General features: G+C 38.7%; 1 protein-coding gene across 2 annotated transcripts in view; it reads right to left on the bottom strand.

The window, feature by feature from the left end:
- Window positions 1–17,450, bottom strand: part of GCLC (glutamate-cysteine ligase, catalytic subunit) — a 19,714-nt gene extending 2,264 nt beyond the window's left edge. The window contains exons 1-15 of one of the 2 annotated variants that reach the window (XM_009581556.1): window positions 17,406–17,450; window positions 16,985–17,097; window positions 15,477–15,659; window positions 12,669–12,782; window positions 11,842–11,900; window positions 11,615–11,751; window positions 9,111–9,185; window positions 8,098–8,214; window positions 7,101–7,239; window positions 6,446–6,558; window positions 5,686–5,778; window positions 4,830–4,934; window positions 2,586–2,667; window positions 2,385–2,488; window positions 2,163–2,283 (exon numbers count right to left, since the gene is read on the bottom strand). In XM_009581556.1, coding sequence (XP_009579851.1) covers window positions 2,163–2,283; window positions 2,385–2,488; window positions 2,586–2,667; window positions 4,830–4,934; window positions 5,686–5,778; window positions 6,446–6,558; window positions 7,101–7,239; window positions 8,098–8,214; window positions 9,111–9,185; window positions 11,615–11,751; window positions 11,842–11,900; window positions 12,669–12,782; window positions 15,477–15,659; window positions 16,985–17,088 — 1,546 coding nt within the window. In that variant the 5' untranslated portion in view covers window positions 17,089–17,097; window positions 17,406–17,450. Of the gene's footprint in view, window positions 1–2,162; window positions 2,284–2,384; window positions 2,489–2,585; window positions 2,668–4,829; window positions 4,935–5,685; window positions 5,779–6,445; window positions 6,559–7,100; window positions 7,240–8,097; window positions 8,215–9,110; window positions 9,186–11,614; window positions 11,752–11,841; window positions 11,901–12,668; window positions 12,783–15,476; window positions 15,660–16,984; window positions 17,158–17,405 lie in introns of those variants that run through there. The other variant, XM_009581555.1, reaches the window with a different exon arrangement.
- Window positions 17,451–17,792: the final 342 nt, after the last annotated feature.

Below are 17,792 nucleotides of genomic sequence, written 5' to 3'. Positions count from 1 at the left end.
GAAGAGCGTTTAAACATGCAAAACTACAGGAATTACATTTTTCAAAGAGCATATAATAAAATCATGGCATTTCTTATTGTATGACTTTATGGGAAACAGAAGTGTAACTGCTTCAAGAAGGGTAAGGCAACGATCATGGAAATTAAGTTTGCGAATGGTCATCAAGCACCATGATTACTGCACTACCTTCGGCCGAGAAAGGACCTACACGGCAGACAGCCAGGAACCAGGAGAGCGCGCCAGGACAAGGATCACTTGATGCCGCTATCTTAATACTGCTTTCGTTAATATTCGGTGGTGCTCAGCAGCTGCTGCTTGCCTACCAAATCTGTAGTCTCACTGAGTGGTGGCAGTCACACGCCAGCTAGACAGAGACTGGGAGGGCAATACCTAGCTGTGCTGCAAGAGAAGATGCGACTGAAGCACAAACTATGTCAGGGCAAGGTTAAAGCCACAGCAGCTAAGGTGCCAGTGCTTAACTCTCATGAGTGCTCTGTGTTCACCGTTTGAGGAGAGAAATCTGAAAAATGGCCACTCTTTGTGGACATGTCTGAAGCTAGACAGGCTGCAGTTCAGGAACATTTGATTTAAAATTGAGAGTAAACTGGAATAATCCAAAGCTCACAATTGAGAAACATCATGGCACAGTAATACAACGTCTAATGCTTTTTATTCTGTGCATTCTGGTTCTTAAGAAGCATCATTTAGAAATCATTTCAGTTCATCAGAGTTAAGATATAAACCCTAGACTCTATCTACCTCACTCTCACACCTTTGAGGTCTGTGTAAATACATGAGCTGACTTTTGCAATGCCTGCAACTTCGCACCAGGTAGCAAAGTTGTTCTTTGGAAGGGGAACACCTGCTGCAGGGGGTCAAGCCCAGGTCATTAGCTCTTGGGAAAAAACCTCTATACGACTTATGCGTTCCTTGTTTTTTCAACAGCATTGTTCTGAAGGGAAAAAACCCAACAACAAACAATGGAATATTTTGAAAGCATTGCTATTTTGAGGGCTGATGTGCCTCGGATGTTTTCTTCCTGCCATTTGCTCTTCTCTCCCTCAGTTAAGCCAAGCATCAAATCCCCGTCTATGTTACCTGAGGGACAGAAGCCTCCTACAAACAAGCAGCCTTAGGAAAGAACATTTACAGTGAAAACTGTAATTAATTAAAACTTGTTCCCATTCTGAAGTACTGCTAAAGTACTGAATTACCAGACAAGAGAAAGTCCCGATTTCCACCTCAGCTTTAAAGACGTCTTTACCTGGAAGCTTCTACAGCAATTTTCAAGAATTAAAAAGGAATGCAACACTTCAGTTTAAAATTGGGGAGAGGAGAAAAAAAAAAAAATAGTATTGACTTAAGAGACTAAAATTAACTGTCTAGCTAAATTTATAGCAAGGCAGGCATACAAGGGATTTGCACATAGAAAGGTATAAAGCTGCTGCAGACTGTGCTGCGCACGCTCAGTTCTGAATTAAAATTTAGTCTGCATCTTTTACTCATTCTACTGCTGCATTTTAAAAAGGAGCATAAAGAGTCATTATACCGCCTGTCTTCAAAAACACTGCAACATGGGGAAGACAGGGGAAGAGCCTGGTTTACTCTGCCTTGAAGGAGTTTTGCTACTTACAGAAGGGCTTTCTGATCAGGGAGGTAAAGACTAGGTCCCATGCTCTAGCATACCAGAGTTTAGACTTACGAATGTTTTGGAGCAGCACGCTTTGGAGTCACACCAATAACACCAGGCTATCAGACCCAGTCTCACATACTCTTACAACCCTCAAGTGACAGGAAAAGGGGATTAGTGTATGTGCAAACTACCACAAAGTGGACAATACGTTGGCAAAAGCAGCAGTAAGTGGTGCTGAAAAGAGACATCTTGGATGGGAGATACAATTACAGCTTAGAGGGTAGTGTAACTGTACCAATTAGTCCTAATTTAAGTTCTAAAATGGATCACGAAACATTTATAATCAGAATTAGACAGGACCAGATTTAAGCCAGAGAACACACTCCAGTCCTTCGCTCCTATGATTCAACACTTAACCAGACAGCCACAGCAGCCACCAGTTTTACCCAACGAAAACTAGAGAACAGCCCAATTACTGTCTAAGCAGAAAAATGCCAGGAAAATCTATGTCCAAAAGTGTCAAACATACCAGATGCTCTCTTTTTTATTAGCTTCAGGTAGTTCAGGATGGTGCACCTTGTGTCCACATCCACTTCCATGTTTTCAAGATAGGAATTCAAAATTGGGATCAAACCAGGAAAGACTCCTTCCTGTGTAAGAGAACAGAGTCAGCATAAGACACAGTCGGTCTGGTTTCTGGGAGAGCGGAATGAAGGGAAAGTTGTGTGTTCCAGGTACAAGAGGCTATGACCTTCCCATTGATAATTGTATCAATGCTCATTAAGGTGTACTCTTCCGCATCGGTGCCTGTCCCGTTCTGTGCAGAGCCACATCCATCCACAACAGCGTTTCCACCTTCACGAGTGACAAAGGGAAAGGAAAAAACGGTTAGAAGGCAAGAGATGGCACTAAACATCCACAACAGTGTTAATCAGATTGCTTGTTGTGATACCTTTGCAAATATCTTTTCTGAAGTAAAACATTCCCTGCCGGACAGCATCTCTTTTCTGGGCCATCTTCATGTTTTCATCCACCTGGCAAAAGAAGTATTGCAGATTTGTGACATTTTAGAAAATTAGGATTCTCCCAAACCCTCACCTTTTGGTCTCGTTAGTTGAAACATCTACTATGTTTCTTTTTATTTCACCACACAAGGCCAAGCTGTGGAGATAAGTTTTATTTCATTCTTCAGGGGTCCCAGGCAACACCACAAACAGATTACATTCTACGACATTAGGTCTCCAGCAGAAAAGGTATTATGTCAGAACGTGCTACGCTAATCTTATAAGTTTGGATGAAAACACAGGAACAGCTGTGATTAACAGGTTGCATCCCATCTGGCAGACTTCTTTGCATATTTAGAAGCAATTTAAATGAGTACAGAAGAAAAAAATTGCCATTTCCTTAGCCATAGTTTGCTGCTTTTATTAACAAAATCATTGAAGTATTTAGGAGAGTTATCACTACATTAAACAAACTTTCAGAAACAGAATTCCAGTAACTTTGTATGGGAATCTATTCCATAGGTATGGGTATCTATTCCATACCCAAACATCTGTTAGATAGTTAAACTTAGACTGCCAGTAAGGAAGTTCTAAATTGCAGGCTTCTCAAAAAGTCTACAAACTACAAAGCACTGCTCATGCACTCTGCAAATAACATAAGCATTGCTCTGTCTTTCTGGACAAAAGATTTTGTCCAAGTTCTTTGGTTGGTATGTTCTCAGGGAATTAACATCGCACAGGACATTAGCTTTACTGAATTGTCTTCAGAAGAAGGGATATTATTTGCTGAATTCTTTGTTTGACCTTTAATTAAGGGCAATGCAAAATATTCACTTCTTACCTTTCAAAGCTTTGCTTTCAGAAGTCTGTTTTTGTTCATTTTATATTATGAAACCTATTTACACAACAGGCCATTTTGGAAGTTTGAAAGAACTCCAGTCCTAGCTGACAGGAGTACAACCGCACTCAATCAGACAGCAAAGATTAGTGTGAGATTAGCCCCATAAACCTGTATTATTTTACTTGAAAGAGGCAGGCTTACCAATGGTTGTGCAATTCTGTGTTGCATTACCTGCCAAATTGCCTGGCAAGCTCAAGCAATTTTATGCCCGCCTCAGCCCCCCAGTTCTGCTCAGGTTCTTTCAGCACCCAACCTCTTTTTCAGTCTTAACTGGTATTCATTAGTTAAAAATTTTGCACTTTTGAGACATGCCAAATAACAGTGTAATTATGCACTGTAAGTCCTAAATTGCTGCATTATTTATGAAGTCTGAACTCCCTGACATCAGGAAGAGAATTTCTCCTTTTAGGAATCATACCAACTGTATGGTTTAATTACTCTTAATTTACAACTGCAGTATTTTTCTCCATTTTAATTAAAAACACTAAGAAAAGCCGCAGGATACTACTGCTACACTGTAGCCAGCGCTGGCAGTATTTTCTAGTACACAGCCTGTCAAAACCTTCGGCACTACAAGACCTTTTTTAAAGTTACCTATAACATTGCAGGACTATCCATTTAAAAAGACATTTTCTGGTCAGGTGCCTCAGAAAGAAGACATGCAAGGACAGTTTCACCCAAAACAGTTCAACAATTGTGAGGACAAGATTAAGGAAAAAGCACATTTTGTATGGCTGGTCTGCCTAAAGACAAGTCACAGTTGTGACCAGAACCAGCAGTATCTGTTTTCACTCAAATACTGTGTAACATTAAGCATGCTGAACTCCCCCTTTCCCTCTCCACCAGATACAAACAAAATAGAGAATAAGAAGATGAGACATAGGCAACAGCCATGTTAAAATAAATATCTAGAGTTTTTATTTTGACCTCCACAGGTTATTTTCCCCACATGCAAAATGGTGGAAACATGCCCCTTCCCAGTCTCAAAACAGTCTTGTGATAATGGTATTTCTCAACATTTCTGCAGCAGTCAGACACTGTTAGGCACTGCAAAAATTCCCACAGTATTTGACTATAAACTTAATTCCATGACACAGCAGTAAAATATTTGTTTAATATTGTTGAGTTGAAATTGATTCAAAGTACTGGTACAGATGAAAACTGACTGAAAGATAAAAATGACTGTTCTGTAAGTCCACAAATATTAGTTTCTAGCTTGCAGAGGATAAAAATCAGACTTGATACAAATATGTTGCATTTAGCTCTAACAGATCTGATCTTTCACACCTACCTTGGACAAAGGAATGAGAAAATCCAGTTTATATGACAGAATCACTCTGGTTAGCAATACCACGAACACAACATATGCAGAGTTTTCAAAGTCTGTTAACTGGACCTAGACATGAAAGGATTAGAGATTAAATTACTTTAGTGGGAACACACTCATGGAAGTGGATAAATATCTGGAAGAGTTTAGAACAGTTTGACTTGAACGTTCATGTTGGTACTTGTACTGACACACACTCTACTAGCAGAGATGATGCACGAGCTGGAATCATCAGCGATGATGATCAATGTGCATGAAATGCACAATGCACGGACACACGTCAACAAACTCAACTCTTTAATCCAATGCCAAAACACACTTGTGTTTCAAAAGACTATCTAATAACCTGTACCTTCAGGCTCTCTGTGTAATTACAAATGTATAATAGCTTTAAAATTTCCACTTTAAAGGGATTAAATTCAGAGAGCTCAGAAATAGACAGCTATAAAATAAAAGCACTTGCGAAAAACAAAACAGTGACAATGGAATTGTTCAGTACCAGGAAAAGTACTGGAGAAATACAGTCCCTAGAAGCTAAATGGGGCTTTGTTTACCGTTGCTTTAATACAAGCCTAATTCCTTTCCCCATCACCCCAAATCCATTAGCATGCTTTGCTGTGCTGCAGTGAATTCTCCTGTCAGTTACATTCCCACAGTCGATGTCTGATTAAACACTGCTGTCCACTTCACTCGCGTCTAGCAATTCAGAGGGGAGAAAACACAGCATAAGTAATAAGGGTTTGATACTGCATGGCAGAATGCCTGGTACTTTTCCACTTAAAAGGAAATGTGCTTTTGTGCATACTGATGTCTTCCTTACCTCCATAGGTCTGAATTCCACTCTCCATCCAATATCTGAATTTGGAGGAGGTGGCTTAAACCTCATTGTCTGCCAGTTTGTAGACTGAATATTCTGCAAAGCACATGAAATAATCTGTCACAATCAAGATATGCATCATTCTATAATACAATCAAAGAAAAATAAGCAGATAACTAGAGTCCTAATATTTTCCCTGGAACAGCCCATAAAGTTAGAGAAGTGCTTCCAAACTAAGTGGCACGACTTCCTAAAAACCACAGTATAACTACCCATCGTAGGAGCAAATACGTTACGCTTGCTCATGCTATTTTGTTTGAGGATTACATAGAAGATACTAGGGGGCTGAGATTTAGCTGACTTATTTTTATGAGGGTTTGATGCATCCCAAACTAAAAATGCCTAGTATTACCATAGCTATTATTTCATAAAGCTGTATAAGAGAGACATTTAGACGTAAGTGTCATGCAAAACAGTTTTTAGGAAGCCATAAAAATAGACAGTTCCCTATAACATAGCTACTGTTTGGGCTTTCCATATTGTATTGGGTTTAAAGCATAAGCCACCACCTTCTCCTAAATGATAAAACAAAGAGATAAATGTGTTTACAACTGCAAAGTCATATGCTGAAGAACTAGTTGAAGTGAAAAATTCACACAAAAAAAATTCTTAGCTAATATAGCCATCCTCCAGTTAAGCAGTACTATAAAGAATAAGCAATTTTATGTATATATTTATTAAATTCCTCTAAATCAGACACAACCTCAAAATGGTCGGATTCATTTGCATCATCTAGATGTATTTTCTCCTCAAACAAAGTCAATGGGTCTCGAATGAACAAGTGTGCAATATGCTGTGCCAAAAGGTGGTCAATACCTACAAAATGAAAATTCAAACAAACAATTCACACATAGCAAAGCAGGCTCTAGGAAATGATTTGTTTTACAAGAGTGAAAACATCCAACTCTGCAATGCTACCTTAACCCACCACATCCTGTTAAAGTTTAAATGACGACTTTGGGAAGGAAGGAAATGATTAAAGAGAAGGAAAAAAAAAAAACACCAAACAAAAAAGAACAGGTTCTTGTTTGGAAAAGGCAGCGGAATATTGGTGTGGCTGCCATTCTTCCTGTTTTCTGATGCACCTCTGTGCTATGTTTCCTAAAGCAGTTCTGCTCCCTCCACAAAGATAAAACATCAATGCGTCAAACACCGAGCTTCTCAAGTTGGAATTGGGGACAGTTTCTGTTACAAACAAATACTTTAAAAACTCTCAAGACCACGCTACACAGATACTTCCTGAGTAGGAGTCACTCTAAGGGATGCACAATGATTGAAACAAACGAGCAAAAACGTAAAATATCCCCACACACTGCAAGCATAATTCTTAACCTGCTCATAATGAAGCGAACACTTACCTTCCTTTATTAGGTGCTCGTAGATATCTTTGTCTATTGTCAAATCAATGTCATTGTATTTCTCACCACATTCAGATAGATAACTGTCTATGGAATCATATCTGGATTTACTGATTCTATAATGGTTGTTCTTCAGTGGCTATATAATTTAAGAATACAATATTTTAACAGCTTGTTAACAATGTTACCTAAGTTTTGCTCACTAATGACACTTATGTGAGAATTATTATCCTGTTTAAAAAACCCTACAGCCTCAATTAAAATTATTCAAAGCACGAGTCTTAAATAGGCTTAACAGAAAGCGATCCTGGAATTACGACTATTTTGTTTGTAGATGTATGTATCTGAGCGAAAAAAGAGTCATCACACATTGACTAGAATTCTCTAAAAGTGGAAACATTTTCCTGACGTAATATACCATTACCCCAAGTACCTGGAAAGTACCTATTGCAACACATACCAATACAGTTTCACTATGCACACATTGTTAGAGAAGCTCTTAAAATGGGTAGTTCAAAAAATATTTCAAGTAGATTTTTTTAATTTTTTTTTTATTCTCTATAATTTTGTAGAGTGCCTTGAATGCCAATTCCTGCTTAGAGAAGCTCCTTAAGTTCAAGTTCTGACAACTGGCTCTTTTCACATAGTTCTAGTTTATACTACTGGATTACTTGGCAGCACCTGCTATTTAATCCAAAGCAATTTTTGCTTTTTGGGCTCAAGCACAGACTTGAAAGTTTCATCACAGGGGGACCTTTTCAGCAAGCTGTGGAGGAGTGAGTGGAGTTCTACTGCGATTCCATACCTAACTAAAAATACGTATTTGCTAATGTAAACTGTACAACCAAGGCGAACGTTTACACCATCTCTCCTATATTTACTACAAAGACTGCCACTGCCATGTTCCCTCGTTAGGGATTCTGATGAATTTGATACTAAAGGAAATTTACTTTTTTGCCTGAAAAAACCCAGACATCTACTACCTAACATTACTTACCTCTAGCCCCCTCTCTTCTCGCGTTCGATCATCTACAGATGCAGAGATTACTCCCCAGCGACAGTCAATATCAGACACGTAGCCTCTGTAGAATGGAGATGCAGCACTCAACGCCATCTAAAATAAAACAGCCTGATATGAAAACAAAGGACAAGCCAAGGAACCAAAAGCAAAATACAACCCCCCTGGAAAGGGAAACTTGCTGGTCCAGAAGCAACTGAAGTATATACTTCAGTTTAATCTACAGCCAAAGCCCATACAACCACAAATCTCTCAACTGGTATCTCCAGAAAATACCTAGATGAAGGGTTAGTATTATTGAAGTGGCATCTGACTCTCTCCAAATTTACTACCTCTACAGATGAGCATTTAAGGAACACAGAGATGATACAGGCAGAAGCAATTTCGTGACAAATCAGCAAATATTCTGCTCACACACTTCCAAACTCCAAAAGTTCACCTGGCAATCATTTTATTTTGTTTATTTTTGTTTGACCAAGCACCTTAGCAACACACTGGAACATATCTCACTCAAAGCACGATCTGCTCACCACCTAGACCAAACCAATACTTTATTTTTATAACACCTGTTATAAACACCTGTTTATGACCACATGCTTACAAAAGGGACAGATTTAAACAATATAAGCTGAAACCTTCTGTAACACCAGACCAGAGTTGAAAAATTAAAAATTGTTTTTAAGGAGTAAGCTCGTCTTGTTTTCATGAAAAACTGCCCCAAATATATTTCTAGAACTATTCAACAAGAGTCTCGTGCATATGGGATGGAGGGCAGAGGAGAAGAAGCAGCACATCATCTGGCTTGTGGTGTCATTTAGACATTAAATAAATGGCACTGCTCATGTGACAGCCTAGCAAGAGACTGACACTTTTCCCAGAGTACCAAATTTGTGAGTAGCATTCAAGGTTTTTTTTAATTTAGATTTTATTTTTTTTACATGTAGTGGCTTTTGCACAAAGAAGAATTGATATACTACAAGTCCACTACTTACCACAATGGGACAGATCGTGGCTAGCTGATCATAGAGATACCTTGCTTCAGAAATGCTGCAAGCCTGGAATGTTACCTGTTGGAAAAAGTACAATTGCTATCACAATTTCTATAATCATAGCACAAGCACAGTCTTCCTAGATTTAGAATCAATGACATAATAAAACGATTTAAATACCAAGAATTGTAAGGGGTTTTTTTTTGCTTGGTGGGTTCGGGGTGGGGTTTTTTGTGGGGGTTCCCCCCAACCCCCCAATTCTCGGACAAACTGCCCCATCTGTTAGCAGCATTTACATCACAAGCTTCTTTCCACGTCATTTCCATGTTCATTAAAAGATTTCAGACCACAATGCTTCCGCTGTGAGGCTAAATATACAAACACTTGACAGAATCAAAGAAAACTGAGTAAACATCTACAATACACATGGGTCAGTAATGCACCTTCAGGAAATAAGCCAGGAACTAACTTACTTAGAACAACAGTTAGAAATTATTGTAGATGTAACATTTGTTTTACGTGACAGCTAATCCAGTTTGAAAGAACATTTCAAGACACCTTTGTTTGATCCTGCAAAACTGCGAAAAATAAATATCTTCGTGTCTACTGTAACTTTTATTTAAAAAAAAAAAAGTCCAGTTTTGCCTGTATTAGAGGCCAGGACACAGAAAAAGATGGAAGAGAAAAGTTATGTGCAGAAGCCATTAATGATGTCGAAGCCCTACCACACATAGGCCACTGGAAAATACAACTTCTTTGCAACTTTCGGTGAAACTCGCCGAGAGCAGTCAAACACAAGATGCATTTCTAGTAGCAGACCTTACCCTCCAAACTTCCCAAACTGACACTTTATGCATTTTAAAAATGCAGAGGGGGATCAATCACCTCAAAACTGTTAAAAGACACAGATTTAAAAAAAAAAAACAAAACAAACAGATTAAAAGCCTCTCTCCTTCTTTGCAGTTTACATACTCATAGATCAGAGGATAACTTCGATGGGAGTGTAACCCTGAACCACTACGAGCATACTGTAAACTACTTTACAGAAAATAGGTGGGGAATACATGTTTTCTTCTAGTCGGTTATCAAGAAGGTATAGCACCTGCCAACCTTGTTTTCATTCTCCCTTTGATGATAATAAGACTACCAAATTTGACCACTGATTACAAGAATGGAGAATAGTAAAATGGTATTCCTTAAAAAGGAATTTAATATATTTTTTAAACAAGTTCATATAATGACTGAACGGTAAGGCTGTACTTCTTTTATTGGTCTTAAATAAAAAAGAGATGGTACAAAATAGACCATATCCAACTTAACACCTTGTAAAACCACGCAGTATTATTATCATCAGATTCTCCCTAGTTTACCCTTAGTGACAAGAAATCATACTTAGCTGCTGTCAAGAACATTTTATTTATTCAGCTTTTGTAGTTTTTCAATCTCAAAGGGAAGTTCTTTGAATGGGGTTATTTCTGCCACTGCTGTGACACAAGAAGAGCTTGAAGAATTTCCTTTAATCCCCTAGAGACTTAACACTAGCCTATTCCCAGCTCTGCTTCTAAGATGGCAGTGGCAACAGGCAGATTTTATCAACAGTCAAATACATCGCTACTACCTAAGGCATCAGCCCCTAGCATCAGGTTACTATGACAGAGAAACATTTAAAACAAACAGATACTGAAAGGATTAAAGCACTCCCAAGATACAGCACCTGGATTTAAACAGAGGATACTGTAAAATAGTAGTAACTCAAGCAAATGAATGAAAACAATAAAAAGTGGGCATGCGTTAATGGGAGAAAACAGAACCAAGAATGTCTCCCAGCATGCAGTAACAGAAGACAGCTACCCATGTGGATTTGGTAGGTTCATGGCACAAGCAGTGAGAAGACGACTTCTTAGCAGATAGCTAAAAATATTTAATGAGAAATTTTATACAGGAGTTCATGCTGTTTGTAAATTAAGTAAAACTACACAGAAGGAGAAAGCCACTTATTTTTAAAGATATTCCAATGACTTTTTGTCACTCCCTGCTTTTGCTGTTCCAAGAATGGGGAAGAGGGGAAAAAACCCAAAATGAATAGCCAAAAAACCCCACACATTCCTACAAGGCACCTCAGTTTCCATTCCCACGGTGTCCCTTTGGTCATGCCTGAAAGAGGACGACAGTGGAAGATGATCTTTCACACTTGAAAAGTGCTGGAGTTCCAGGAGCAGGTGCTTGATCAAATGGGGTTTGACCAGTTCAAGAAACACTTCCAGCAAGGCATCCAATTACATTTAAATATTAGCAGAAAATAAACATAATGCAAGCAAACAAACCTGGATTTTAAGACTAGATTACCAGGTATAAGATTAAATTTGTTGTTTTATTCCCTCTGTTGCCACTCTGAAAATGCGTCAGTTAAATTAAGCTAGAGAAATCAGACTTAATGCAAGTCTTAAAAAGGAAAGCGTTTAGGGAAGACAACATTCAGTAACATCTTGAAAGCAGACGTATTTTACCTGAAGACAACAGTTTCCCATTCCAAAACCCATAGCATCCATGTATATATAGTCTGGCTTAGCCGCCTTTGCTGCTTCTCCATCATCATTAGGAAACGTTTCGATAAATGGTGATGGCGTGTTCTTATCTTTGAATACTGTGTGGAAAATGCAGGTACTCAGTAACCCAGAGCAGTAGATTGAACAATTACTTTGAAAAAGAAAAAAGATAGATTGAATTTACTCACTTGGTACATTTATCACAACCTTCTCTCCTCTTCGGTGCCGAATGTTTCTGGTCAGTGTACTACAACAAAAAAAAGTTTGCTGAAATATCTGAAAGTTTCTCTTTATGCAAATGTTTTTGCAGTTAGTTTCTCAGCAATTCTCAGGGTTTCAGAATGCCAACTTTCTATTTATTTTGAGCATTTTCCTTCAGGACACTTCTTTTCCTAGTTTAAGATAGACTACAACACTGATTTTTTTCTTCAGTAAAGTCAGTCTTATTTTGATAGACTTCACAGTACTATGCTAATAGAATACGCAGAAGTAAAAGGCTACTGACCTGAAGAATACAAGGGCAAGTGAAAAGGTATGCTTAGTTTTTAAATAGAATTATTTTCATTCTCCGAAGTCTCACCTTACAATGAAAACCCTCTCAGACTATACAAGCAGTTTGACACCATGCTCCACTTCAGAGTAACTAGGGCAAGTTACTGAGTACACTGAGATGTTTCTGTGACATACCTGAACGAGAGCTGGATTAACTGCGATGGAAGTGGCTAGCCATGGCATTTCAAACTGGAAATAATTTTGCAGTAGCCTAATTAACACCTTTTGCTCCATAATGGCGTGAACTACTACATAAAGTTACTTGAACTTAACAGTTTACTTTAAGTTCAAGTGACAGAAAATACATGTCGTCACAACCATCTCTGTCCAAGTCCTTGTGATATCTGCAGCAATTAGTCACATAGCTCTATTCCAGTAACATAAAGAAGGTGGAGTTATGCCTATGGTATTTAAGCACAGAAAAACATTCAGCTTCTCATTCGCACTCCCCAAATACTCTTACCTAAATCTAGGATGTTTATTGATGGCTTCATCTGGAAAAAAGAGGGATTTTGAAGCTCCTCCTTCTACTGGCGTTGGCTTATATTCTGGCAGTGTAAACCCAGGACACCCTAACCTATGTAACACAACAATGAAATCCAAGCTGTAATGAAAACACACTGTGATTTTAAAATGGTCAGATGATCGGAGATTAGGATTCTAGTAGACAAAGGAATAAAAAAAGATTTTTTTTAAAACTTGCATCTACCATGAGTATTTCTGAAGTGCTTTTTAAGACTGCTACCTATGCATATGGAATTGCCAGAAACACGTCTTAAAACCATTGCCGTTAAAAGGTCAGTGCTTGCCAACAACCAGCTACCGTGGTGGTTAAAACAGACTTTTTCAGCGGCTGAAGCAGGAAACACCACAGTATTATGCAGAGTACACACACATTTTAGTGTGTTAGCACCTGTCATTAATACTGACATGCAGCTGCATTCTGTGCCTTCAACAGTTTCTCTAAGGAGTATAGGTTAACATCGACTGCTGAAGTAATTTATCCAGCTCTGCTCCCAACAACCTCCCCCTGTTAAAAAGATGTACCTAACCAACTCTGTAAGAATTAGTTTCATGCGATACACACATCCCAAGTCTCACAGCAGTTTGTGATTTTAGAATTTTGAAAAACCCCATAAAAGAAATGTAATAAGCGAAGAAAAATTACAGCTATTAGGTGTAAAATGCTGAGAGATATGCAAGTAAATCAGAATACAACCCTCCCCTTTGGAACCTCCATTGTAAGTTTAAGAGTCATCTAAACAAGAATAAGTAGGTTTTCAGTACAACTGAGACAAAAGGAGCATTTGAGAAGTTGGAGGTAAAGTTGCAGAAGATTAATGTCTCCATGCTGCACAGTATAAAGGACGAAGATTGTGCTATTTTGAGAGGCTCTAATACTTGGAGGTGTAAAAAAGGGTTAGCTGATACAACTCCAAGCAAACTACTCAAAATACCAGGAAACGCTCACATTTCTGGAAATATTATTTATGCTCAACATATATTTCACTATTGCTTTCTTCTTCTTAGTTTAAGTATACAAGTCGTCCTACAACATCTAAACCCAACTTCATCACTTACATTAAGTGCAACACTGTAAACTGCATCACTCCAGTCCTCAAGGAGGAAAACAGCTTCCTGGCCCAGTAGCGAGGGCTCATAAATTTAAGAACTAGGGATACTCATTCAGCCTACTTCTTTACCTTTCTTCTGTCAGCACTCTAACAAGTTTTTTTGTCTTTTCAGATGCAGAGATTTTTTTTTTTTATGATACACACACGTATAGGCACAGACACACACAAGGCATATGTACAAGCTATTGTAGAGAGAACGTAGCAAAACCCCAAACCCACAAAACCTCAGAAATACACGTTAACAAGACTCCAGTCAAACCAACAGGGACTTGAATGACAAGATAGCAAAAGGCAGAAATAAGAAACTAAATAGCCTAGGGAGAGCATCTTTGAGGGATGAAACTATGTTTGGGATGATCCATAAGCAATAAAAAAAACCTACACTTTATTATTTATTGGCTTTCACTGAAGTCCAATGTATTGCTCCTACAGTGATGTAAAAAGTATTTCTCTGTATCTACAAAGTGATGAAGAACTCCTCTCTCTTTATTCCTTGCACAACTGGGTATGAAATGTTTGTATACAAAATTTATTAAATGACATAATCTATTTGTAAGGTTGCAGGGCAAAAAAAACCCCACAACAGTTCTGTAACACACTGAGAACTACTTAACCATTGGACTTTAAATAAGCTCTTATTACTTTAAAGATATCTAGTATAGCTCCTAGAACGAGGAAGCATATTTTGTTAACAGAATGTTCTTAAAATAGCATTCACGGAGCACAACGCAGGCATTTTGGTACCTGAACTTTGCTGCTAAATCACATTTTGTACCATTCCTGGTCTCAGCAAGAATTTAAGGCCATTGCATTCTGTACAGTACAAGAAACCAGCCAGTAAGGCCAGCTGCTTCTCTTCTACTGCAGAGCAATTTTTTTTACTATTTTAAGCATAACTATCTTCATTCATTTGATTGACCAGGCTAGTTAGAATGAACGTAATAAACCCCTGCCTAGAATTATGTTTGAAAGGAAGGTCACAAAGTACAATTTCTCCTAGGTAATGAAGTACATCCTGAATTTCACTTATTCAAGAGCCTCTTTACAACAATAAAAAGAAGGAAATCTACCCTTTGTAAGGGTGTTATGAACTCAGGAGAGGTGCACTCCTTTCTAGATTCCGTAAGTACAGTATTATAGAAGTTTTAAGGCTTCATTTTGTAAGGATAATCACATTCCTGTTTTACTGTGTGCTTCAAGCCACCACAAGAAGTTTGCACATGCTTTAGTGAATAAGTTAAAAAATAGATCAGGTTAGCCAAGTTTTACAAAACTGCTATTTATAAAGACCAAAGGTTGCAAAATAGGTAAAGAGAAACCTTTTATATATGATTTGCCATATCAATTCAAGATGGCAGACTACTCTACATACAATATTTTGTTACAAATATTCAGGTATTCTCTCCTAATACAAAATCATCACAGATTAGAAGTAACCTAAAAATACAAAATATCCTTATTTGTTTGTCTCACTGCAATAAAAATTTTCGGAAACACGACTGGATTATTAAGTCAAAGTACTTCAACTGAATCTTATTTTGCTTAGTTTCATTGTATACTTTAGCTATATGCAATAAAGAGAAAAAGCATATAAGGAGAATAGCAAACACAGCATTACACTTCAGCAACCACCTCACCTTGGAAATGATGTCACAGTGCAAACAGCCTCATTTTCTTTGAGCACGGAAGCGGCCTCTTGCCGTCTTTTCCTCATGTTGTCTTGCACAGTGTTGAATTCAGACATGGTTCCCCCATACGGCTGCCCAGGTGTCCCTTCAATCATATAGCTTCCATATTCTGGTCGCCAGAGTGTTGGGTGGCTATAATAAAAGAATAGCCTCGTTTAAATATTTCTACAGCTTCAGAAAAGATTAATTATTTGTGAGAATTTCAGAAATGAATGCAACTTGCAAGAAAAATCTCCTAAAGTTGATTATTTGGTGGAGTAACACAATGTACCTTCCAATGTACCTCACCAGCGGGAGGCAGTGAAAAGAAATTAAGGCACGGTTTGGCAGTAGGAAGTATTGCTGTACAGTGCAATAAGTAGGATTTGTCTATGTCAAACTACAATCACCTTTGGTATCTGCCTCAAGCTTTGTTTCTTGGGGTTTTAACTGAAACTGGCAAATACAGAACACTCAACTGCTTCCACAGTACAAGGCAAGGCAAAAGTTATGCTCAATTTCTTCTTTTTACTGGTTGTGAATACCTGGTCCTGTTTTGCAAATTTATCAGGTTAAGAAATGAAATTAAGTTTGAGTGCACCTAGTCACCTCTGAAAAGTAGTACCTTCCCATCCCCTTGTGAAGCCATGCCAGAGGCACATCTCCCCTACTGTTCTTCTGGCAGTAGCAGTTTTGAGTCTAAAAGCAAAGGGATTCCTTCTTACAGGCTTTCAATAGTCCCTCTGCCGAGGAAGACAGACAGGGAAGCCTTACTGGAAGATGAGGTTAAGGTACCTAGAAAGAAAAGGACAGGCCCAGGGAACAAAAGCCTTTCATCGCGACAGCAGAGCTTCTCCTCCTTCCTGTAAGCTGCGACCTGCTTTTGGCTCTCTTCAGCCAAAGCACTTTGCTGTCTCTGGTCTCATTTATCTGCTGCCATCGATTAAAAGGCAATTCACACTTCTCTGGCTAGTTGAAGTAGGGATATGATCCAGTTGTTCCTGAAAACTCCATCAGAGAGGATGGGGAAGAACTGCCCTGCTGTCCTTACACCTACCTTCTTAATTTTGCCCAAAATAGGAGCGCAGTCTAGCCCTCACTCGCTCCTGTAGTCAGGGACACAGGGGCGAGTGCGCACACACATATGCTTTATGGGGGAGGGGAGGTGTAGTATGCAATTACTGTGTACACGCAGGCACAAAACCAGAGCAAGACAAAACAAATACCCGAAGTGCAACTTCTGTGGGCTCACCATCACATCCTCCTCTTTTTTCAAGTCATAACACAAAAGGTGCATGGACTGCCTGCAAGTGTGCTCAAAATCTTTCAATGCCTGCACCCCAGCTTCATCTGAAAATATCAGTATCTATGGCTTACAGTTTTACCGACAGAAGACTTGAAAGTCAAACCAGGCCTACAAAATTCTGTACAGTATCATAACGGGGTGGGGGGAAGAGAAACAGGAAACAGCTACTCACTTGGGGTTTACCTTCTCCCCCTTGTCTTGCAGTGTTTGAAGAACTTCTTCACCGCAGAGTATCAAGCGCACTTTCTTATTCTCATGGTCAAATTTTACTAACATATACTCCACCTTGTAAATAATAAAAACAAAATAAACAATTAAATGGTAATATTTTGTTCACACACAAACACACCGGCACATAATTTTAAGCATCAAGTGAAAAAAAAAAAGAGGGATGTCAGACTGAACTTTATCTCTACAGAAGCTTAAAAACCATCACTAACTATGAATGCAGTAAACAATACCACAAAAGATGCCTGCATGCTTATTTCATCTTGAATAAAGAATTGAAATTCCTTGAAATCGGCCTTGAAAATTTTTTCCCTCCATTTCTAATTGTGGATATTTTGCAAAAAGATTCCTGAATTTGTATTTGCCTCCACATCATTTTTCAGACAAAAAAAATTAAAACCCTATGCAAGCTATTAACCACTCTCTGTCATCCCATGAGTTACAGTCTCTGCTCCTGACAGCAAACAAACCAAAAAGAGTCATTCTACAAACAAAACATCCATTTACACCCATCACTTCTTGGAGCTATTTAAGACTAGAACGACAGAGCCTCATTTACACCACGGAAAGCCCACGTTTGTTACAGACAGCATCAGTCCCGCTATTAACGCACTCCAGCTCTTGGCACAGCACAGGGGTTTCCACCCCTTCTTGACTCAGCTTTGCCACGACCTTTTCTTCCCCTCCTGCCCAGCAGCGTACCTCAGGTACCCCAGGACCTCTGCCTCCTCGTCCCTGTCCCCACCCCAGGG

This window comes from Fulmarus glacialis, unplaced genomic scaffold (genome assembly GCF_000690835.1).
Source record: "Fulmarus glacialis isolate BGI_N327 unplaced genomic scaffold, ASM69083v1 scaffold14447, whole genome shotgun sequence".
NCBI classification, from domain to species: Eukaryota; Metazoa; Chordata; class Aves; order Procellariiformes; family Procellariidae; genus Fulmarus; species Fulmarus glacialis.
This window is presented reverse-complemented; position numbering and strand designations above follow the sequence as displayed.